This window comes from Trachypithecus francoisi, unplaced genomic scaffold (assembly GCF_009764315.1).
Source record: "Trachypithecus francoisi isolate TF-2019V2 unplaced genomic scaffold, Tfra_2.0 Lachesis_group18, whole genome shotgun sequence".
NCBI lineage: Eukaryota > Metazoa > Chordata > Mammalia > Primates > Cercopithecidae > Trachypithecus > Trachypithecus francoisi.
The window spans coordinates 4,013,424-4,037,183 of NW_022681463.1; the positions used below are offsets into that span (position 1 = coordinate 4,013,424).

At 50.4% G+C, this 23,760-nt stretch overlaps 1 protein-coding gene across 2 annotated transcripts; it reads right to left on the bottom strand.

Moving 5' to 3' along the window:
* Window positions 1–1,553: 1,553 nt before the first annotated feature.
* Window positions 1,554–23,760, bottom strand: TEX29 (testis expressed 29). Of its 2 annotated transcripts, XM_033177219.1 has the most exons (6): window positions 16,224–16,316; window positions 4,843–4,919; window positions 4,542–4,609; window positions 4,164–4,233; window positions 2,786–2,961; window positions 1,554–1,719 (listed from the first exon to the last, which is right to left on the bottom strand). In XM_033177219.1, exons 1-6 carry the CDS (start codon window positions 16,314–16,316, stop codon window positions 1,679–1,681), a joined length of 525 nt encoding a protein of 174 aa, XP_033033110.1. In that variant the 3' UTR covers window positions 1,554–1,678. The 2 variants fall into 2 exon arrangements, with proteins under 2 accessions (XP_033033110.1, XP_033033109.1); XM_033177218.1 differs by lacking the exons at window positions 4,542–4,609; window positions 4,843–4,919 and adding an exon at window positions 23,410–23,760 and having other exon boundaries at window positions 16,224–16,334.

A 23,760-nucleotide genomic window follows, 5' to 3' on the forward strand; every position in this document is an offset into this window, starting at 1 on the left:
CTGGCAGGAGTAGTCCCCAGGTCCCCATCCTCTTCCCAGCTGCACACTGAACTGCTTCCCTTCCTTCATTCCCTATCCCACCACCCTCAGCAGGGCCAGTCCCCAAACCTCACATGGGGAAGCCCTTCCCCCCACCCGTACCCTACTGAGTCACAGGGGCTTCCCAAACCAGAGACCCCAGGGGACCCCTAACGTCTCTGACGAGCATCCAGTCCGCCAGTAATGGGGCACTTTTCTCAGGCTGGATCGTGATTGTTTTCAGGGAAGGGGGCAGCGTTGAGGGCTTCAGTGAAAGGCCCCACAAAGGCGGATGTTCTTCCACCCAGTAACCTGCTCTCCAGTGACTGAGGAGTCATCAAGGAAGCCACAGGCAGCAAAGACCCAATTGTCCAGGAAGCGTGGCTGCCGGGAGGCCACTCTGTGCACCGCTTCTCCTAAGGACGAAAGCTCTGAAGGAGGCGTGCCTCCAACAAACCTGGGGCTTTAAGTGTTATTTTTGGGGGGGCATCCATTCTGCCTCATCTCTGCAAGGGATGGTGCGGGCCACGCTGGAAACATCGTGCAAAGAGACTCTGCCAGGTAGGGCCACCGAGCCCCGTCTGCACAGCTCTATCATGACCACCATGCGGCCAGGGTGCACAGGGAGTACACAGGGTGCACAGAGAGTACACAGGTGCACTGTACGAAATACCGGCTCTCTGGCCCTTTACAAAAAGTGTGCTGACACCTGATCTACACCAATACAAGGGCCCGACTGGCCTAAAGCCGGTGAGGTGCCCGTGAGAAGAAAGGGGCTAACAGCAGGCCCATAACTTCCCCCCGCAGGAAGCCCTAGAGCAGGGCAGACCCTGGGCCAAGCCCATCCGCAGCTGATAAGGCTGACCAGGCAGAAAGCAGACAAGGGGCTTCCAGGGGCTCATGCAAACTGATTTCTCATCTAAATACTCCTTGTATTTAGCAGGATGTGTCTGGTCTATCTGGATTGTTTATTATCCTTTTGCAAAGCTGCCATGCATGGACATACGGGCCATAGTTCCTGTGTAGAATGCACATTTTCGAAGTGAGAAAATGCAGCCGCCAAGATCCGTGGGCTGCCCTGGGCCAGCCTGAGGTGCCCATGAGCATCCGTCGGCCACTCTGGGACTGAGCGCACTGCCTTGCATGAGGGGCTCTCAGGAAGCTACGGCCTATGCTTTGGGGCCTCTCAGATCCAGATCCGAACGCTGCTCCTCCCTCGCAGCATGACCAAGTCCTAGCAAAGCCAAATGCCAGACTCTTGAACCGCCTGTGTCCGTGTGGCAGCCCACTCTTGGTGAAAGTGCAGCCTGCCTTCTGGAAAGTACCCACGGCAGCCCTGCAGCCTCCCCGCACAACCATGGCCACCATGCGACGACACCACCTTGAGCCTGCGCTGTGAGCCCCCATGGTGTTAATATCAGTGACAAGCAGCGCCATTAAAAACTGAAAGTTCAGGCTCCCACTCTCCTACCCCACAGGCTTTCTCTCTCCTAAGATAAAAATCTAGCAATGGATAAGCAACATCAGATGAGAAGCAATTTTCAAAATACCTTTATTTTTTTTTCATTGGGTGGTCATCCCATCACACTGTTAACAGTGCACCTGCTGTACCATTTCATTTGGATAATTCTGCCAATCTCCACTTCTTCATGCATTTCAGTCAGTCCTCAGTTTCTTCGGCTTCTGCTATTGTCACTGTTACTAGATTTTTAGAAAAGAAGAATTGTTTTTTCAAATGGAATATTCAGCAGTCCCAAAAAGATTTCATCAGGGTCTTTGAACCCATCTACAAGGTGTCCGAATGGCAATGATTGACTCGAAAGCCAGTTTTGGGGATGGCCATATGCTGCCCCGTGTTTCTCAGTGCATTCCAGGGAAGAAGCATCTTTTCAAGACAGTAAAACACTCTTCCTCCCACATCATCTCGAGGCTCCCTTAACCAGGCAAACATCTGTCCTGCAGGGAAGCCTCATTCGCACAGACGCAGCCTCGGTTAGGGGCCAGGCATTCCAGATCTGAAATCAAGTGTGGGTCGCCCTCTTACCCTGCCTCCTGCTTTTCCTGATGGTCCCTGTAAAGCCAAGTCTACTTGGTAACAATGGATAAGTCCAGGCCATTCGTATTCCTGTGCAAACATCTCTGAAGATAAGGATTACCATTTGAGATGTTTCTCTAACCTGGCAAGGTGCTGATCTAGGAAAAGCAACCAAAAACCTCCCCAGGCCCTCAAAGCACGTAAATCAACATATGAGCGACTTTCCTTCCTGGAAACCAAGGCAGGCATACAATGATCATCCACCTCTCCAACCACGACCACCACGCGGCCAGGGCGCCACAGAGAGTACCCATGGCAGCCCTGCAGCCTCCCCTCACAACCACGACCACCACGCGGCCGGGGTGCACAGATAGTACCCACGGCAACCTGGCAGCCTCCCTGCAGGAAGTCACCTGATCAAATGCGCAGGTTCTGCAGGACTCTCGCCCCCTCCCTGGGAGCCTCCCGCACTAACACTGAGGGCCCCGCCAGAGGGTGAAATGACAGGGAGGCAGAAGGGGACAGGAAGGGGGAGGACAACACTCACAGAGGGAAATCTGCAAACCTGAACCTCCAGTGTTAGCTACATTCAAATTTTGAACAAACTGCAACACTGATCGCTGAGGTTGAAGGGCCTATGTAGATGTCGAGCCCTTTTCCAGGGAAGGTCTCCCGAGGGAACAGAACCATGCCTTCAACCTTAGGCTGAGTATCATTCCAGAAGCTTCTCACCATCATCCTTGTCTGTGTCACTCTTCATTGAGGGCCCAGCACTCGGAGGCCCAGGACTCGGAGGCTTCAGCCCTAACTTGCTGCTGGATGAGGCCACCTCCGCCTTTTCACTGGACTTCTGTGGCAGCGTGACATCCGTAGGGATGGCCCTTTGTCTCCTGCTCTCCTGAACGACTCTAATGGGAAGAGGGTTTGATCACAGTCAGGGAAGTTACAGATGGAAAACTCTACAGTTCCCCCTCCTGCCTGCCAGGACATCTCTCTGAAAACACAGGTTCCTGATCATGCATACTTATTTTTTAAGGTAAGTGCTTTGATGTAATAGTTCTCATTTTCATTTCTTTCTCTCTCTCTATTTTTTTATTTTTATTTTTTATTTATTTGTTTGAGACAGTCTTGCTGTGTCATCCAGGCTGGAGTGCAATGGCACAAACACGACTCACTGCAGCCTCCACCTCCTGGGCTCAAGTGATCCTCCCACCTCAGCCTCCCAAAGTGCTGGGAGATTACAAGCATGAGCCACTACATCCAGCCTCATTTTAGTTTCTTGTGCAGGCTCCAAACAGATGATTGTATGAGACAGCTAGACTCCCAAAAACAGCTCCAGGCAGGGGAAGGTGTGTGTTGCACTGCAGGCTACTGCCGGTTCATCTTCATGATTAACACACATAAGACAGCATATAGCACCACTCATGGTAGGAAAATGGCTTTACTCATTCCCAGACAAAGAAACTGGAATAATCTCAGGGGCTTGTACGCACATCACAGAGTGGGCTCATGGCAAAGGTGACTGGCCGGGGCGTGAGATGCTGGATTCCAGCCCTGCCCTGGGGACAGCCACCTGCTGCCTTGGCCCCCAAGGTCTGCATTTCGTCACCATTAAAATGAGAGGGAGTAGACTCATCTCTGAGACGTCTCCAAACCCTGACACCCTGCAATGAGGATGAAGGCCACAGACCAAGAGGTGCAGGCAGCCTTGGCTTCAGGGGCTCTGAGACAACTGGGAGTCTGAGTTAGAGCCTCACTGCCCCATCCATCAGCCTTGGGACCCCCTCGATACTGCGTCAATCATCCCAATCTGGGGACAGGAAGAGGACTTACATCGTCAGTGGCTGCGAGGGCTGAATCGGCTGAGCAGAGCGCTTAGAGTCTTAGGTGCGCACTAAATGTGGGTTAGGATTGTCATCAAGAAGCACTCTGGAGAAGATCAGTGGGGCCCTCCCCGCCTGGCCAGTTCCGGTTCCCAGGCTCACAGAGAGCTGTTCTCAGTCACCCCAGCAGCACCAAGCCCAAAGGAGCCCAGTCGGGCGGGAGGCTGCGGCCAGGAGAGGCAAGTCCCCTCCTCCCCACCCTCCTGATGAAGAACAAAGGGACCAACCTGTAGATGATGGTGATGACGAAGGCCCCAGCGATGATCACAATCAAGGCGGAGAACACGTGGACGTAAACTGAAAAATGGTGGGATTCGAAGTCATTTCGATCCAGGTAAATAGATAAGGAAGAAGAAGAAGAAAAGGCAACTCTCCCAGAGTCAGGTGCGGGCCCTCCCGGCACTGCTGCCCACGGTCAGCCCTCCTCGCCCACCCTCCCCAGCGTCTCCTGGAGACAGCTCTGTGGACATCTCCAAAGGCCCCTGCAGGCAGATGAGGGCTCCCTGTGAAAGGCAGCTCCAGGTGGTGGTCAGTGCCACCCAGAAGACACCTTGTGACCACCCTGACCCCCGGGAGGGTGTGGAGAGATGGCACTGGCTCCTGACCCCTGGGGGTACGTGGAGAGAAGGTGCTGGCTCCTGACCCCCGGGGGTGCATGGACAGATGGCGCTGGCTTCTGACCCTCAGGGGTGCATTGAGAGAAGGTGCTGGCTCCTGTCCCCAGGGGATGCGTGGAAAGATGGCGCTGGCTCCTGACCCCCTGGGGTACATGGAGAGATGGTGCTGGTTCCTGACTCTCAGGAGTACATGGGGGAGAAATGGTGCTGGCTTCTGACCCCCCAGAGGTGCGTGGAGAGATGGTGCTGGCTCTTGACCCCCGGGGGTGCATTGAGAGATAGATGGCACTGGCCCCTCTGTTCCTGCTGTGCTCCCCAGCTCCCTGGAAATGGCTCCTCAATGCCCAGGTCAATTCCTCCCCTAAACTGAATACAAAGAAACACTTATTGGATCATAGACAAATCCCACTGGTCTTGACTGGGCTTCTTTGTATTAAAAGAGGCTCCTGTTAGGCCGGGCGCGGTGGCTCACGCCTGTAATCCCAGCACTTTGGGAGGCCGAGGCAGGCGGATCACGAGGTCAGGAGATTGAGACCATCCTGGCTAACATCGTGAAACCCCATCTCTACTAAAAATACAAAAATTAGCCAGGCGTGGTAGTGGGCGCCTGTAGTCCCAGCTACTTGGGAGGCTGAGGCAGGAGAATGGCGTGAACCCGGGAGGCGGAGCTTGCAGTGAGCTGAGATGTGCCACTGCACTCCAGCCTGGGGGACAGAGCGAGACTCCATCTCAAAAAAAAAAAAAAAGAGTCTCCTGCAATCCCCGTTTCCTGTGCCTTCTCCAACCCACCCTCAGCAAAACTCGAGCCTCCCCAGGTGGCCGTGAGGGGCAGCCCCACCACCCTGGGTTTCCCTGCGTGAGTGTACTCCCAGCCTCTCCCAGGCAGGGGTAACTGGGAGGAGGAACCGCTCAGCCCCCTCCTGAGCCTCTTTCTGGGGGACTGCCCACTACTCAGCAGGCAGAGCCCTGTCTGTGCAAGAGGCCTGCGGGGCGCAGCACTGCCCAGCACCGAGGGCTGATATCTGGATCTCCGTTGGCTCATTGGTTCAGGACTTGGAACCCTCAAGTCCTAATATTTGTACATGAGCATCACTCCTCTCAGAGTCCTTGGTCAAATAATATCCTCATCTACTGTTTGTTCTTCTACATTCCTTCCATTGGGTTGATGTAAGGAATTTTTTAATGAATGCAACTAAAGTTCTTAAGTGCTTGACTAATCACATATACGCAGCAATTCTTATTGTTGTTATAATTATCAATATTAGTCTTTTCTCTAATTGCTTTCTTACTCTCTCAAAGAAACTGGCTGACTTGCAAACGCCTAGTGCAGGTGACATGATTTCCCTCAATTCCCACACCTTCCCCTCCCGCTAAACCGCTCCCAAGAGTCGTGAAGCAGTAACAACACCATCAGATATAATTTTCCTGGATGGTGTGAGTTTGCCAAGGATGCTGTAAGAAAGCACCATGCAATGGGGGACTTAAAACAATAGAAACTGATCATCTCATGGTTCTGGGGGCCAGAAGTCCAAGAACAAAGTGTCTGCTGGGCCGTGTTCTTTTCAAAGGCTCCTGGGAAGGGTCCTCCCTGGCCTCTTCCTAGCATCACAGCAGTCTCTGCCTCTATTGTCACGTGGCTGGCTTTCCTCTGTGTTCCTCTGTCTTCGTGTCTCTTCTCTTTACAAGGATACCAGTCATTTTGGATGGAGGGCTCACTCTGCTCCATGGTGATCTCATCTTACCTAATTACACCTGCAAAGACCCTTTTTCTAAATCAGGTCACATTCACAGGTACCAGGGATCTGAACTTCAACACATGCATTGGGTGTACCCAATTCAACCCACCCCAGAAGCGAGGCCGCAGGTGCAGAGAAAGCGGCCTCCTGGGCACACGAGCCAGCTTCCGACGGGATCCGTACTCCCTGGACTCATCGCAGGGCCACCAGCAATGGGTGAGGTGTCCGGGATTCTTTCCATGGGGACTGAAGTCAGAAAACTGAGAGGGGTTGAAGCCAGCTCGTGAGGGTAACCCAGATCTTCGATTTTCCTCATACCGAGGTGACCTCGGTAAGGAACGGTAAAGTACACAATGGGCGCTCAATGAGAATTTCTCACAGAGAGGCTGGAGGAAAGGAGTGAGGCTTGGGGTTGCAAGCCGTCAGATAATAGGCATGTGCATGTACCGAGGAGCACACTGGGAAACTGCTTGTCGAAGGTTCTCCCAATCAACTGGCTTATTTCTTTAAATGAGGACTGTCCCGTAGAAACTTGCTTACCTGAGGAGGGGAAACAGTGGGGCAGACTCACCTCCAAATATCCGGGGCTACCATAACCAGCTTCCAGAATGGCCTCCGGATTCTCACCTCCTGGTATTTATACCCTAGATAGATGTTCCCACACTGAACGGTGCTGATCCCTGGAGCCAAAGGAGATGCCAGAGTCTGACCCCCGAGGCCAGGTGAAAAAGACATTGTGCTTCTGCCCTGATCTCTCTTGAGCCACTGCTCTGGGAAAGACTGCAGCCCTCATGGTGAGGAGAAGAGGCCTCCTACAACATCTGGTACCAACTTCCAGCAAAGTGAGTCATCTTCCTATAACATCTGGTATCAACTTCCCAGCAAAGTGAGTCATCTGAGACAGCAAGACTTCAGGTGACTGCAGCTTCACTTGGCATCTTGACCACAATCTCATGAGACACTCAAACCCAACCATCCAGCAAAACCTCTAAGTTGCTTTAAGCCACAAAGTTTTGGGGTAATTTGTCACACAGCAATAGAGGATGGATCTGAGAGGTAGCCTAGAGATTGCCCAGAGAATCTGCACTTAAATGCTGTTCAACAAACAGAATTGATTGAATCAAAATGCACAAATAAAGTGAAAGGGTGAATTAAGAGCGTTCATGAGGCAAGAAGGTAACCCTGAAGTTCCTGAACTCCAGGAAATGTTTTATTCCTTAAGTATGACTTTGTGTCTTAGTTCATGGAACAAATTCAAAATTATATGAGTGAAGTCCTGTTGAAGAGACATACATATGTAGTCAGTGTCTTAGTATTCCACTGTCAGTATATCTCCCATATCTTCATATGTGCTCATGTTCTTTGTCATTGATGCCAAGCTCCTAAAGATAGAAACTCAACCTCAATGATGTGCTCTGTACAGTGTCTGTCTAGCAACACTATTTACTACAGACCATGTCTTTGGCTTATCATAAACCACAAAGTCTGGTTTATCTTTCAGAAATAGCAGCAATTGAAGAAAGGATTATTGTCTTTAAGAAACGTCTTGGTAAATGTTCCCAAAATATAGTTAAACAAAAGTTTTGAAATCATCTCAGCAAGTCCCGTGAAGAAACTGAAGTCAGATACTTAGAAGAAATGACATGTTAAATAACATACCCTAAATCAAGACTGAAGAATGAAGGCAAGTCTTTCTCTTTGAATTCCCAACTCTTTCTGAAAGATCTAATGCTAATTCCCCAATTCATATTCTTAATAATACAGATTATGCCATAACACAATGTGCACTTCAAACCAGCCAATTTAAGAAGTTGGTGAAAGGTTTTCATAACATGGAATTATGTGCACAAAGAGCTCATAATACCCTGTCACTGAATACTACAACTTGCACAGTACAAAGGTTCATTCGTCATTTTGAATGAGAAAGATGTCAAAGAAATGAAAAGTAATGTGAGGGCACAGTGAGAGCCCCAAGGCAGGGCCCACTGCCCAGGCTCTTCCTATAGGCCCGAAAGAAGTCAAGAGTCAAGAAAAGCACAGCCACACAACACAGCTATTAAAGTTAGAATGATGGAAAGAACTTAATGGCTGTTTCCATGCAAAAATGATACCCTCCCTTGCAAAACAGTGAGCCCTCTCTAAATCAAAAACATTCTTGAGGGCCTGTGTTCTCTTCTGGGTTCCTCGTAACACCAGTCATGAATCTGCTATAGGGATTAAGACTCACTTTAAAAATGGATGACAGGCATGCGGCGATTGTTCTAACTTAAGCCATATGTGACACACATGCCAACATTTACAAACAGGCCAGCACCCGCACGGTACTGATGAAAAGGTGCTCAGAGGATGGGAGAGATGGCAAAAGCAGCAGCAGTAGCAGCTTGGACATGCATTCCCTTCCTAGCTGTGATGCTGTGATCTTCCTGGAGTGATGCATTTACACCGCTTTACACGGTTGGATCTCTGCTTCATTGGGATGTGAGGAAATTGGGATCATTAACTATTATATGGAGAAGACTGAAAGAATAAACTTAAATACCTTTTGGATGCAATGTTTGCCACTTTTAGGAGACTTAAATGGTAAACTTCTCAGAAAAACTAAGTGGTATAAGTGCCTTGGAATCTGGAGTTCTGTAAGAAGTCCAACTCTATGATGGAAATGAACTGAGTGCGACTGTGAGCATCTGCTGCTCTCTGCATATGCAATGTGAGCAGCAAGCCCCAATTTCACAAAACAAAAACAAAATGATGACAAGTGCCAGTGCAGCAAATCATGGCCAAGTCAGCACCCACTGCCATGAGCTTGGCTTCAGGAGTACTGCCACATGCCCCAGAGGACGAGCTGCTGGAATGAAGCTGTATGAGACGCTGTTCCATACCGGAAGGCCTGGAACCCAAAAAGATCTCTCAAGTAAGATTCTGGCTAAAGGGCATGGGTTTTACAATGAGACAGGTGAGTCAGGTGCAGGATAATGGACTCCTTCAGGAAAAAGCACTACCTCGTGTTGTAACTCTCATTAACTGGTTATGTACAACTGGACTAGGGCTTCAGTAAAGCCCATAATTAATTTTCAAGGTGATATCAGCAAAAATGGCAAAGCAAGGACCCCCCCCCCCCACTACCACCAATTTCTTCCTCCATAAAAACAATGAGAACACTGGTAAAAATCATCAGATGAAAGTTTTTCAGAAGTCTAGAAATTAACCAAAAGCTTGTGGAAATCTGTTTATTTGAGGCAAACAGCTGAATCTCAGTAAAAGAGCAAGCTTGGGCTTTTTATCTAGCCTTGTTCCCATCTCTCCTGCCCACCCTCCAGCTCCATGGTAGCTTGAAAATCAGCAGCCTGTAATCATGGTAAATCCAGCAGCCTGGCAGCCACTGCAGGGGGCAGAACAGGGTGGGAGTTCCTTCAAAGCCTCATTGCCAGAGAGTTGTCATGATTTGATCTGTCTGGTGCTTCCTTGGAATATCATCTTTATTTGATCTGAGCTCATTTGGTGAGAACAACTTTTTCCCCAGGCATTTGTTATAAATAATCAGAAGCAATTGAACATTGTTTTACTGGCTAAAGTGGTGGGTAGCAGTTGGGGGAAAACAAGAGGCTAACCAACAAGCTTAACATGAAAATCTGGGAAATGAGATGTGCATAGAGAGCTTTGAAATGCTCTGACACATTCCTGGGAATCTAGAGGGTCATGGACATGTCCACTGCTGTGGGCTTTGCAAGGAAAGACCTATGGTGGCCCTGGGACCTCACCTCTGGCTGACTTAAGGATCTGCATAAGCAGGAAGTGAAGGCTAAGGCAGAGCTAGAAATATTCTTAGTTTGTTGAAGGTGTGCCTCAGCATGCACACAGAACTCCTCTGCAAAGTCTGAGAGGCTTGTGTTTCCAGGCATCTAAGAAAATTTTTGTCTGGTAATTAGCTAACTAGTAGCTACTCAAGAAGAGTTTTTAGTGGTCACACACCATAAAGAATAAAGACTTTACTGATTTAGTTCAGGAAAGTCATCAAACAACCACAACAACAAACAGCAGCAACAATAAAACCTGGGGAGGTGAAAGAACCCGATTCTCAGAGGTGCTATATTATCTGACCTAAAATGTCCTATTTTCAAGAAAGAAAAATGTTAAACATACAAAGAAATGAGAAAGTATGGCCATACACATTAAAAATGCCATTAATAGAAATCATCACTGAGGAAGCACAGATGTTGGACTTACTTGACAAAGACTGTAAATCAAATATTTTAAGCATATTCAAAGAACTAGAAGAAATCATGTCTAAAGAACTAAATAAAAGTATAAGAATACTATTTCATTGATTGGGCTCTGTGACCCACTCAAATCTCATCTTGAATTGTCATCCTCACATGTCAAGGGAGGGACCTGGTCGGAGGTGGTTGGCTCATGGGGGCAGTTTACTCCATGATAGTCTCATGACAGTGAGTGAGTTCTCACGAGATCTGATGGTTGAAAAGTGTTTGGCAGTTACCTCCCCACAACCACGCTGCCATGTAACATATGTGTTGCTTCCCCTTTGCCTTCTGGCATGATTGTAAGTTTCCTGAGGCCTCCCCAGCCATGCAGAACTGTGAGTCAATTAAACCTCTTTCCTTTATAAATTACCCAGTCTTAGGTAGTTCTTTATAGCATTGTAAAAATGACTAATGCATTCATCAAATAGAAAATATCAATAGAAATATAGACATTATTAAGAAACAACCAAAAGAAATTATGGAGTGGAGAGTACAATCATAGAAATGAAAATTCACTGGAGATGCTCAACAGCAGATTTGAGCAGGCAAAAGAATCGGTAAACTTGAAGATAGGTCAATGACATTATCCGTTTAAGTAACAGAAAGAAAATATAACCAAGAGAAACTAATACAGCCTTAGAGGTCTGTGGGATACCATAAAGTCTACCAAATACACGTAATGAAAGTCCAGAGGGAGAGAAGAAAGATAAAAGAAGAGAAAGAATATTTGAAGAAATAATGGTAAAAACTTCTTAAGTTTGGTTAACATTAATCTACACATCCAAGAAGCTCAGTGAACTCTGAGTAGGATAAACTCAGAGAGATCCACACCCAGACACCTGGCAAACTGCAAAAGACAAAGAATCTTGAAAACAGCATGAGAGAAGTGACGCATTATATACAAAAGAGGCTTAAGATTTACAGCAGTTTCTCATCAGAAATCATGCAGGCCAGAAGGCAATGAGAAAAAATATTCAGAGGGCTGTCAGGAAGCCTATCAAACAGCAATTTTATATACAGCAACTCTATGCTTCAAAAATGAAGGGTAAATTCAGACATTTCAGATAAACAAAGTCAGGATATACATCACTGGCAAAACTTCTTGATAAGAAATACCAAAGGGAGTCCTTTAGGATGAAATGAAAGAAGAGTAGACAGTAAGTCAAATTCACATGAAGTAATAAAAGTCACCATTAAGGTGCTCACTAGGTGCAGAAAAAGAATTTGAAAAAAAATCCAACACCCTCTCGTGATAAAAACACTCAACAAAGCAGGAAGAGGAGGGAGCTTTCTCAACTTGTGTGTTTCCAAGTTGTTTCTTGCATTTACTATTAATAGATACATGGCATCTAGTAAAACCCACAGTCACCACTGTATTTAATGGTGAAACACTGAAAGTTTCTCCTTAAGATCAGGAAAAAGACAAGGCTTCTGCCCTTCCTAATTCTATTCATCATTGTACTGGAGGTTTTAGTCAGAAACTAGACAAGAAAATGAACTAAAAGGCATTCAGATTAGGAAAAAAGAAGTAAAACTATATTTTCAGATGCCATGATCTTGTATGTAAAAAATCCTAAGGAATCAACTAGCAAACTAATAGAGGAAGCAAGTTCAACGAGGTTGACATATACAAAATCAGCATACAAAAACCAATTACATTTCTATATGCTGGCAATAGACAATCTGAAAATGAAGAAAACAATTCAATTTATAATAACATGAAAAAGAACAAAATAATTTGGAATAAATTTAATTAAAGAAGCTCAAGATCAGAAAACTATAAAATATTGAAAAAAATTAAAGACCGAAATAAAGAGACTACTCCTGTTCATGGACCAGAACACTTAATATCATGTTCAGATGGTAATACTTCCCAAATTATATAGAGATTCAACACAACCCCAATCAAATTGCCAAAGGACCTCTTTTCTACAGAAACTGACGAGCTAAATTTGGTATGGAAATACAAGGGACCCATAATCGCCAAAATAATCTTGAAAAAGAAGAACAAAGTTGAAGCACTCACAAATTCTGATTTCAAAATTTACTGCAAAGCTACAGTAATCAAAACTGGTACTGACTAAGGATAGGCATATAGATGAACAGAATAGAATTGAGAATCTAGAAGTAAACTCACTTTTATGGGCAACTGATTCTCAACAACGGTGTCAATTTAATGGGGAAAAAAGAATCTTCTCAACAAATGATGCTGGGACAACTGAATATCCATACGCAAAATAATGAAGTTGGAAACCTTCTTTGCACCAGATACAAAAGTTAACTCAAAAAGGATCAAAAGACCGAAATGTAAGAGTTATAAGTATAAAACTCCTAGAAGATATTACAGGTATAAATCTTTGCAGCCTTGGATTAGGCAATGGTTTCTTAGATGTGACACCAAAGCACAAGCAACAAAAGGAAAAATGGAGAAAATGGACAGAAACTTAATAAAAATAAAAGACATAAGAGAATAATAGAATGTATTTGTAAGTCATATTTCTAATAAGAGTTTAATATCCAGAATACATAAAGAGCTCATACAACGCCATAATAAAAAGACAACCCAATTTAAAACTGGACAAAGGACTTGAATAGACTTTTCTTCCAGAGAAGATATCCAAATAGCACCCCCCCCAAAAAAATGCAATGATGGTGAACATCATTATTCATTAGAATAATATGAATCAAAACCACAATGAGATACAACTTCACATCCATTACAATGGCTATAAACAAAAGGACAACAACAAGTGTTGATGAGAATGTGGAGAAACTGGAACTCTCCTATGTTGCTGATTGGCCTGGAAAATGGTCTAGCCACCTTGCAAAACAGTTGGGAAGTTCCTTAAAAATTTAAGCATAGAGTTAACATATGATCCAGCAATTCCACTCCAAGAATATACCCAAGAGAATAAAAACCATGTTTGCACAAAAACCTATATACAAATGTTCAGAGCAGCATCATTTATAACAGCCAAAAAGTGGAAACAATCCAAATGTCTATAAACTGATAGATGGGTCAACAAAATGTGGCACATCTATACAGTGGACAATTAACGATAAAGAGAAATGAAGTACGGATAGCTGCTACAACATGAACGAACCTTGAGAACTATGTAAGTGAAAGAACCACAAGTCATGTGGTTCCATTTATATGAAATGTCCATAATACGGAAGTCCATAGAGAGATAAGTAGCTGCCAGGGGCCAGAGAGAGGGAAGGATGGGACGTGACTGCTGATAGGCCTGAGGCTTCTTTCTGGTGTGGTGCAAATGTTCTGGAGTTAATGGCGATGACCGCACCACTGTGAGTATACTAAGAGCCACTGAATTGTATACTTTAAAAGGTGAATTTTATGGGATAGTATCTTAGTAAAAATAATAAATGAAGCAATTTCCAACTGATTTTATCTGGAGTCAGAGGAAGGCGTGGGATCCCGAGAATCCCAGAGGCTCCTGGAAGTGGAGGCAGGGACAGCAAGGGCTCTGGTCCTGAGTCTCTAAAGCCGAGATCTGCAGGAGCTGTCTTCGTCAGAAAACCTTCCCAGCTATCAGTGGTATCCATTGTGACCTCTCGTTTGCCTCTGAGGAGCCAAAATTCATCTTGTTTTGATGAGGTGCCAAATCTTCACCACGAAGCAGGACAGACATCCTCCCTGGAGCGAGCCAGAATCCTGTCAGCACTTTCTTTCTTGACTGATTTTGTGCCCAGAATATCCCTTTCATCTCAGAAGAGCTGGCTTAAAGCTTTATGTCTGTAGGACTGGGCAGTCCCCATGTAATCAAACGGTCTAGCCTGAAAATGAATTTTAAAACTTTTTTTCCTTTTTCTCTTGTTCCCCTAGTCTCACAATGCAGAAAGCTTACAGCAGAAAATTTTTGTTCTCCTTAGTCTTAAAATATAGCCTTGAAATGTACTTTCTTCTCAACACCACGGTCTCCCTTTCTCACCACGCACCCCCTAGCCCCATGCACATTTATCTAACTGTGTGCTGGTATTTAATTATGGGCTTACTTACAAGTTCTAGGGGCTCATCTTGAGATAGACCAAGCATAGAGACCCAGCTGCAAAATGCCAAAGATCCCCTGAAGGTGGTGAGTCTACAACCAGCCATCAAGATGACGCCACCCCATGCTCCAGGTGGGCCACGGCTTGACACAGCCACCGGAACGCGACCCTCAGACCTCGAGTAGCACCCCTCCCACGTGCCTCCCATTCTAAGTTCCTCTTTTTAAGCCCCTCTCCCCAGCCTAAAGTTGGAAGCGCAAGTCAGCCACTTCCCCACTGCTAGCTTTGGAAATAAAGTCACTCTCCCTTCATTTGTTATGGGTTTTGCAAGCGGTGAGCAGCCGAGCTCACGCTTGGTTCCATCATCAGGGCTCAGAAATTTCCATCAGTCACTCATTCCCATCAGTCACTAACGTTTCCTGACTTTCTAAGCCCTACTAGGTACAGGGAGTGAAGAGGACCTGGTGCCTGGTCTCTGAGGGCTCAGTCTAGCCGGAAATGCAGGAGAAAGAAGTAAAAGGAAGAAGAAATGGCCCGGAGCTGCACAGTCAGGGGCCTTTACTCACTTTGGGGTGCTGGGGGTGGAGAAAAGAGTGGCGTAGGACAGGGAGGGTTTGGAACTCATCTCCAAGGAAGCCTAAAGCCGTGAGAGATCATCGGCCACATCCAGCGTCTCCATCGTCAAGGGCTGCACTGTTCCCTCCCAAGGGCGCGCTGTGCAGGCCGATCCCGTCTGTGTTGCTGTCCGCCCCTCCCCACGCAGCACAAAGAGCCCTTTACCCTCATTTCCAAGAGGGGCCTGCACAGGACAAGGAAACACACGAAGCTTCCTGTGGGCCTTGATGAGAGTTTGGAAATGAGAAGACCTCAGCAGCGCAGAAGGCCAGCGTGCTCACAGGCGAGAATACCCGAGGAGGTAGGAGCCCAACACCCTTCACGCACATGCCATCCTGGTTTCTTAACTTCCTCCCATCTCCCTTCGAACACATTTTACAACTAGCCACGGTCCCCTGAACGGCGCACCTCCCTCCGGAAGCCTTCATGGGGAGGCGGAGTGGCAACGCCTCCAGCCCCCACACCCCACACACTGGGTGTCTGTTGTCCTCACTTCACTCCCGGGCTGCTTGAGGGGCTTGAGGGGCTACCAGCAGATCTGCGTGTGTGCTCTGGCTTCTAGTCCAGCGTTGAAGCAGCCCACGGAGTCCCCAGTCAGGGCTAAGCGTCTCTGCTGTTCTCACAGAGCCTGTGGTGGACAAGGTCCACTCCACCCTGATGGGCTCACCCCACACCTGGCCACTGGCCTGGGCTCTGCCAGCACCCCATGTTTCTGCAGCACTATTTCCTCAAATCCAGCCTCTGCAACCACCCAGAATGGCCAAATTCCTCCACGAAGGGGGTCTCCATCCGTCCCCGTCCATGCCCTGCCCAGCCCATCTGGGAATGGAACTCCGCTGGTGGCTTACTTCACATTCACAGGCCTTCCAGCTCGGACCCCACTCAGAGTCTGCTGCCCCCACTAAGACGCAGCAGAAGAGTGTGGCCAGAGAACAATACAAAGGTGTTTCCAGCAAACAGAGACCCCGCGGAAGGGAGACAGGCAGGGCGCGGTCAGCATGGTCACCAGCTCCCTCGGCTTCCGCCGCGGGGTGGCCGGGAGGGCTACTCACTGGGAACTGCTTTCTCGTAGCAGACGCCTTTGTAGAAGCAGCACCCGAGCTCCTTGCATCGGTCCCTGGAGACGTTGTAGTCACAAATGTCATGCAGAGGAATGTCACACACTGCAAAAGCACAGACACACATGTGTCACCGCTGAAGACAAAGCCACTCCGCTCTCCGCTAAAGAACCTGGGAACCGGTGTGGGGAGCAGCTGTGGGTTTGTGTTGTGGTTTTGTTATTTTCTAAATTATGCATCATGCAAATCTTTATTTGAAACTAAGATCCAGAATGAATTAAATTTCTGAGCAAAATAATGTCAAGTTAATTACACAGAATAATGCAGGGCCCTCTAACGATTAGGAGATAATACGTTTCCGAGCAGCAGCGCCAGGCACGATGCACGACAGAGCCCACAGAAGGCGTGGGGCCCACACAATGGGTACTTGGGAGTTCGGGAGGGAACGTGTAATTATTTCACACTTAAGCATACGGGAGTTAGAATTAGCAGCATGGGCTGAGGATTATTTCAGAATTTTAAAACTTGAATCAAAAGGACAGAAAGTTTAATGCCGGTTTTGACCCAAAGGGGAGACAATGAGTGTGTGGTGCACTCTGGGAGGCAAAGGAAGCAGGGCGGGGACTGCTCCTGGCAGACGACCCTTCCCAGCAGAGTTCAGCAGCCTCACACATGTTCAGCCCCGAGGCACGCGGCTCCCTTCATCGGCCATGGGCCACTGAGGGACTGGGCTGGATGACGAAGGAGGTTCCTGCAGGGGAGGGCCCAGGGTGCCCACAGAGACCTTTGCTGGGTGGATTGCAGTCCCACAAAGCCGGGCTCCATGCCCCAGGCCAAGGCTGCACCCAAGCCACTGGGGGTCTTCCCTGGCACCTCTGTAAATTGTTCCTCCGGGACAGGGGCCGAGAGGGAAGCTGCCCGGCCTTCCTGACCCTTGAGGAACCTCATTTGTGCTCCTAGGGTTGATTTAGTCTTTCAGGTTCCCCTTCCCAAGACACCCCTATTCCAGGACTGCAAAAGCCGCAGCTGCAGCCCTCACCCTCTGTCAGAAGCGTCCTGGACACGGGAGCCCTGCCGAGGCGATGCCACCCCTGCCAAGGTAGAGTGCACAGGGCAGGCCAAAGTCACCGGCTGCTGCCACCCTATCCTCCCTCAGTCGCATAGGGTGGCTGTGCGTGGTTTGCGCTGACCTGCCATGTGGGGAGCAGTCGGGGGAGGCCGGGAGAGGCCCCACAGCAGCAGGCAGGTCCTACAGAGCCAGGCTCAGAGGGGCCTGAGATGGGTGACTGGCCTCGGGCTGTGGCTGGACAGATGGTCCCCCACGCTCTATGCAGCAGCCCATGTGTCTACAGCGGGTGACTAGGAGGGCTTTGCTCCCAGGGCGTCCAGGTACCACGGCCTTTTTCCTGGAGTGCAATTCCAGGATGGACACAGTGCCAGAAGTTCACAGACACTACCCACAGGCAGCTCCCGGAGAATTCAGAGTCCACCACTGCCTCCACCTTCTGACGCGGATGATGACAGCAATGGCACAGCAAACACCTGCCAGCGTCAGGCTCGTGTTGCCCACAGTCTCCCCCACCCCACCAAACACCTGCCAGCGCCAGGCTCGCGTTGCCCACAGTCTCCTCCACCCCACCAAACACCCACCAGCACCCGGCTCAGGATACTGCAGGCTCTTCCACCCCATCAGACACCCACCAGTGCCCAGCTCGTGATGCCCAAAGGCCCTTAAACCCCATCTGGGAAGATCCAGATGAAACCCAAGATCTCATGAGCTTGGGTGCAGCGGAGCCAGGATCCACAGTGACCTCTGGCTTCAGGGTCCTGCTCTCACCACGGTGCCAAGCACTCTCCCCACCATCCCCAGACGTGGGAGAAGAAGCCCCAGCAGCACAGAGACGTCTGCTCACAAAGCCAAGAGAACAAAGGTTTCTAAAGACTTGCGGTGACAGCGGATGTTTAATTTCAGCAAACAGCCTGGGCAGGAAATATGCCACTGAACGAAGCATTATTTTTATTCATAAAGTGATTTGTTTTCTTCAATATCACTCCACAAACGTTCATACATTATTTCTCATTTTAAAAATTCAGTCCCCATCGCATCTGACCGCCCAGCTGTCAAATCCGGTCAGTCCTCCCCGCCTCCTCCCTGAGTCCCGTTTTCCCTCCACACCCACCGTTATTTTCCCACATGCGCCTCCACGATGTCGCCACGCATTTTTAAAATCCACTGGCCCCTGAAAAGTCTCTCACACATTTCCGTTCCTAGCCTGGCCCTCCACCCTCCTCCACAACCCATAACAGGCTTTGAGGTTGGAGTAAGCTGAGGCTTTTTGGGCAGGGACCAGGTCGCAGCCACCAAGGGGACCAAGGTGGGCTTTCCACATGTTGGGGGGGTCGGCAGGGCTGACACAGCTGCCAAAGGGGCCGAGGTGGGCTCTCCACGTGGTGGGGGGTCGGCAGGGCTGATGCAGCTCCCCGCTCCCTCTAGAAACATCACTGGCAGCTCGCCCACTGCACAGGTACTAGACGCCCAGCCACTGGCACCAGCAGTGGTGTCTCCAGCAGGCCCTCCACGCCCCCCGCACCATAGCCAGGGCAACTTGAGCATGGGGCTCACTGCCTGGCTCTCTCCCTGTGCTCTCCCAGAGTCATGACAGCGCAGCTGGGAAAGAGGAAAGGAGCCATCGGCGGGGCCGGGCTGTGGGAACCGGGAGGCGCTGCCTCGGGATGGCAGGGCAACCGCATCCCTCCTGATCTACTGAAATGAGAAGGGGTTAAATCAATCAATCTAAAGTGAGCAGAGTGCTTCCTGGGAGACGCCATCCTGGCTCAGGGGGGCCAGGTGAGATGGGGGCCCATGCAGTGAGGTTTCAAAGCTCGTCCCACGAGTCTGTCCCGTCACCCCATCTGCATGGAGAGCAAGCCCAGGGAAGTCACCGCTCCCCAGGGACAGTGGGGCTGCCATTCACTCCCTCGCTCATCCCACTTCCCACCGGCCACCCCCTGGGGCTTCTAACACGCCCACGCCAGCACAGTGGTCAATGCTCTGTTGTTTCTCTAAGGCCATGGAAAGTCTTTTCACTCCGCATTTTGCTGCTTCTGCAACAGGAGAGGAAAGGATCAGGAGGGGCATGATGCCCAGAGAGGTGCAAATCTGAGGCCAGGGCTTTCCAACCCAGGCAGTGAGGCGCCATCATTTTTCATGTGGCTGATGATCCAGGCGGGGAGGCGTCACCATTTTAAACGTGGCTGACAATTCTGTGGCGTTTCTACTTCCTGTGCTCCATCCACCTCCCTTCCCCGCTCTCTGTGAAATGCACACTTGCAGGAATTCTTCCCAGGGGAGGAGCCAAGCCCAGAGACTCTCAGGGCAGCGCCAGGTCCTCGATCTAACTCCCCATCAAAGTTCCTCTGCCACCTGGTTTCCCGAAGAGGCAGTCGATTAGCAGGGGACAGACCATGGTTGCCTCCTGGAGACGCAGCCGGCAGACTCAGCAGCCATGACCTCATGGCACCATGGAGGCTTCCAGCACTCCTGAGGCTCAGCCTCCCTGCTGGGAGCTGCTTCCCTAGAAAGGCAGGCATCGGGCTGGCCTCCAGGGAACACTTCCAAGCCACACTGCTCAGTGACCCAGTAGAATGTCCCAGCTCAGGGTTCCTGGCAGCGTGGCCACGGACAGCAAGACCCAACCACAGACAGGTTTCCAAAGACAGTCCAGGCGGGAAGAAAAGACAAGATTCTGAGTACAGCGGTGACGGGAAATGTGGCCTGGGAACTCCAGAGACATGCCTGCGGTCATGACGGCCACCAGCACCCAGGACCTTCAGCGGGCCAGGCCTGCACACCCCTTTCTGTCTGTGAGCTGTGAGACCACCCGGAATCTGGCTGAATGTGTCTTCACAGCACATGTCATAAACAACGTAAAACCCATTTTCTTGACACCGAGCTTGAAGCTGCATATCAAGTTATCTTAGGACAGAAGATGCCAGTTCTCCCAGAGTTTGAGCATCAGAACACGGAAGGAGAGGTGAGGAGGAGGAGGAGGAGGAGGAGGAGGAGGAGGAGGAAGCTGGGCAGAGATCACAGCAGGTTCGGGGAGCTGGCGTGGTGTGTGCAGAGGCTCATGTGTGTAGCGGTTCCTGCCTGGAGCACGTGTGAACCATGGATGGGGATCTGGGGTGTGCAGGGCCACGGATCCCCGGGATTCGGACACAGAGAGTCCAAATATGTCCACAGACTCCTGAGGAGAAGCCAGTGGCTTCGAGTCCCCACTCTTTCATAAAAGTCACTCGGAGAAGAACACACCCCGTTGTGGAAAGTGTATCACAGTTTAAAAGTGCTTTCGCGGCCGGGCGCGGTGGCTCACGCCTGTAATCCCAGCGCTTTGGGAGGCTGAGGCGGGCGGATCACGAGGTCAGGAGATCGAGACCATCTTGGCGAACACGGTGAATCCCCGTCTCTACTGAAAATACAAAAAAATTAGCCGGGCGTGGTGGCGGGCGCCTGTAGTCCCAGCTTCTAGGGAGGCTGAGGCAAGAGAATGACGTGAACCCGGGAGGCGGTGGAGCTTGCAGTGAGTGGAGATCGCGCCACTGCACTCCAGCCTGGGCGACAGAGCGAGACGCCGTCTCACAAAAAGAAAAATAAATAAAGTGCTTTCGCGGAAACTATTTTATTTAGGGAGGGAGCTGACATTCATCTTTAGGCAGCAGTTGACAGCAGCTGAGGCTGCATCAGCCCAGGAAGGCAGAGCCTCCACGCCTCTTCCCCAGGGGCCGCATGTCACCCTCCCATCCTCATTTCCACTCCCTCACCCCCAGGTCGCCTGCTGTCCAGGGCCATGTGAACATGGTGCCCCGGGAGCCAGCCTCAGGCCCTCACCTGCTATGGGGCTGTCTGGAGGCCTAGCTGCCTCCTGTCCAGGATGAGCGAGTGTGGACATGGGCTGCAGGAGCAGGGCTGCAGGGAAGGGGAGGCATGCAGGGCTCTGCAGTCACATGGGGAGAGGCTGTGGAGCGGGTGGGCTTGGAGGCCAGAGTCTACACTGCACCCAAGCAGAGCCTCTTCCACATCTGCAAAGTTGTGCAGAGAAGGACAGGAGAAATTCCTCTAGGCTGCTTCTTGGGCTCAGACCCAGGGGTGGGCAGCAGAGAGGGCCTGAGCAGCAGGGCCATGGCCAGCCACTGTAGCTAAAGGTTCCAGTTCCCCACCTGCCCGTGGAGGCCACCAGGGGCGCAGACACCTGAGCCAGCTCCAAGCCAGGACAACGCCGGCCTTGTCATGCCACAGCTTCCCTACACCCCTAAAGGAACAGAAGCAGTCACAAACCAGCCAGCCACAGTCTGCAAAGGACAAGGACAATGCGCATCACCCTGCATTAACCTGCATGCGTCCTTTTATTAACCCTGCATGCGTCCTTCAGTCACGAAGACAGGTTGTGTGGGGAGCACACAGGATTGTCACATGCAGATGCCAGATGCTGGGGCCTGGGCATGGCCATGGCAAGGTGAGAGGACTTCAGCCCAGGGTCAGCTTGGGCTGTGCCTTGGGTGACCTGGTACACCTGAGATGACCTCCACCAGCCCCATGCTCCCTGAGAAGGGGCGTCAGCCTCCAGCAGCCCCTGGCAGCCCCTCAGAGACAGGGTAGCCAGGCCCAGGAGCAGCAGCTTGTACCCACAACAGTTGCAATGCTTGCAGCCCTGAAGCAGAGACCAGGAGGGTGACCCCAAGGGCCTGAAAGAGGGACTGCTTTCTCCCCCTGTGCTTGCCCTGGCTACAGGGCCATCTTGCCAGAAGATGAAGATGAGAGGGGCCACCCCAGCCGGCCACAAGAACATCTGCTCCCTCAGGGGCCCCAGGCGCAGGCCTCCCACTCTGCCCTGGGTGCATCTGGATCAGGAACTGCAAAGACCCCTCTTGTGGACACCCCTCTTCCTGTCCAAAGAGCAGCTGCCCCCCGGGTGTGACAAAGCCTGGTGGCCAGGTGGCCTTGGAAAGCCTCACAGGTTGGCAGCTGCCACACATTCTTGGCACCTGGGCTGCCCTCTCCCTCTGTGAGAGCTGCAGGGCTGGGTGCTGCTGTGGGCAAGTGCTCAGCGGCTGCCAGCATCTTGGCCAGCCTGAGAGGCGCTCCCTAGCCTACCTTCCCAACAGAGGTAACAACCCCAAATAACCTACTTTGTTTTCTCTTTCTTCCATTTTCTCGGTTTGTTTTTGAGACGGAGTCTCGCTTTGTCGCCCAGGCTGGAGTGCAGTGGCACAATCTCAGCTCACTGCAACCTCTGCTTCCCAGGTTCAAGTGATTCTCCTGCCTCAGCCTTCCAAGTAGCTGGGATTACAGGCAACCCGCCACCATGCCTGGCTAATTTTTGTATTTTTAGTACAGACAGGGTTTCACCACGTTGGCCAGGCTGGTCTGGAACTCCTGACCTCAGATGATCCACCTGCCTTGGCTTATCAAAGTGCTGGGACTACAGGCCACCACACCTGACTTTGTCTTTTTTTTTTTTTTAATTATTATTATAATAAAAGCATCTCATGAATACAAGCTTAACTGAGAAAAAAACGTTCAAGTAGCAGGTAAACCTGAGCCACAGAAGGTGGCATCTCCCACCTCTCCTGGGGAGGCTGGAACTTTCAGAATCTTCCTCTTCCTGACTGTAAGTCACTGTCACCGCCCCCCCCCCCCCCCCCCCATCTATGCACACTAACAGCACATGTGGGATAAGTCACATCCCACACTGGTGGTTCCTTCCAGCCCCAGTGGTGAGTGTCTGCCTTTGGGTCAGTCGCCTGGGTGGGGAAAGGGAAAGGGGAGCTTCTTCATTGCTGATAAATATTTTTCCTTAATAAAAAAGTCACTCCTACAATAACAGGTATGAAGTTAGTTGAAGTGGATCTTCAGCACCTCACGGACGAAATGCCTTTGACCCGTGAAACCCCTGGAAATAGTTCAATGCACTTCTTCATCTAGAAAACCTCCGATTCAGGTGTATTTTGTAATAAAATTTTCAAAAATGAAGACTTCCCGGCGTTTTCCCAGGTTATTTTCTGAACACGCATGTTTCGGCCTTTCCCTCCTAACCAGGCCTGGGACCGGGACCCCCGTCCGCGCCAGGGGCTGAAACGGCTCCTCCCAGCGCCGCCCCCACCGCGCGCCTTCCCTCCATACCCGTGAATTGCTTCAGCAGGTGCGGCGGCGACTTCTTCACTTCCGGCACATATTTCATGGCCGCAACTGGCGGGCAGGTGACCGGCCGAGCACACCGGGGACACGGGGGCGTCCGCGCGGGCGGGGTCCTGGGACGTCCGGGGAGGGGCCTGCTCGCGCCAGGAGGGGGCGCTCGTCGACTCACCTGCGCCCCACGTCCCGGGCGGGTCCCCTCCGCCACCCGGGCCTGTCAGTCCTACTCCACGTGGGAAACACCTGTTAGGGAAAACCACCAGCTGCCGCCCCTCCGTCTGCCGCTCACTGTGGACTGTGGGACCAGGCTGGGCACACCCCACCCCGCCCGCGGTGACA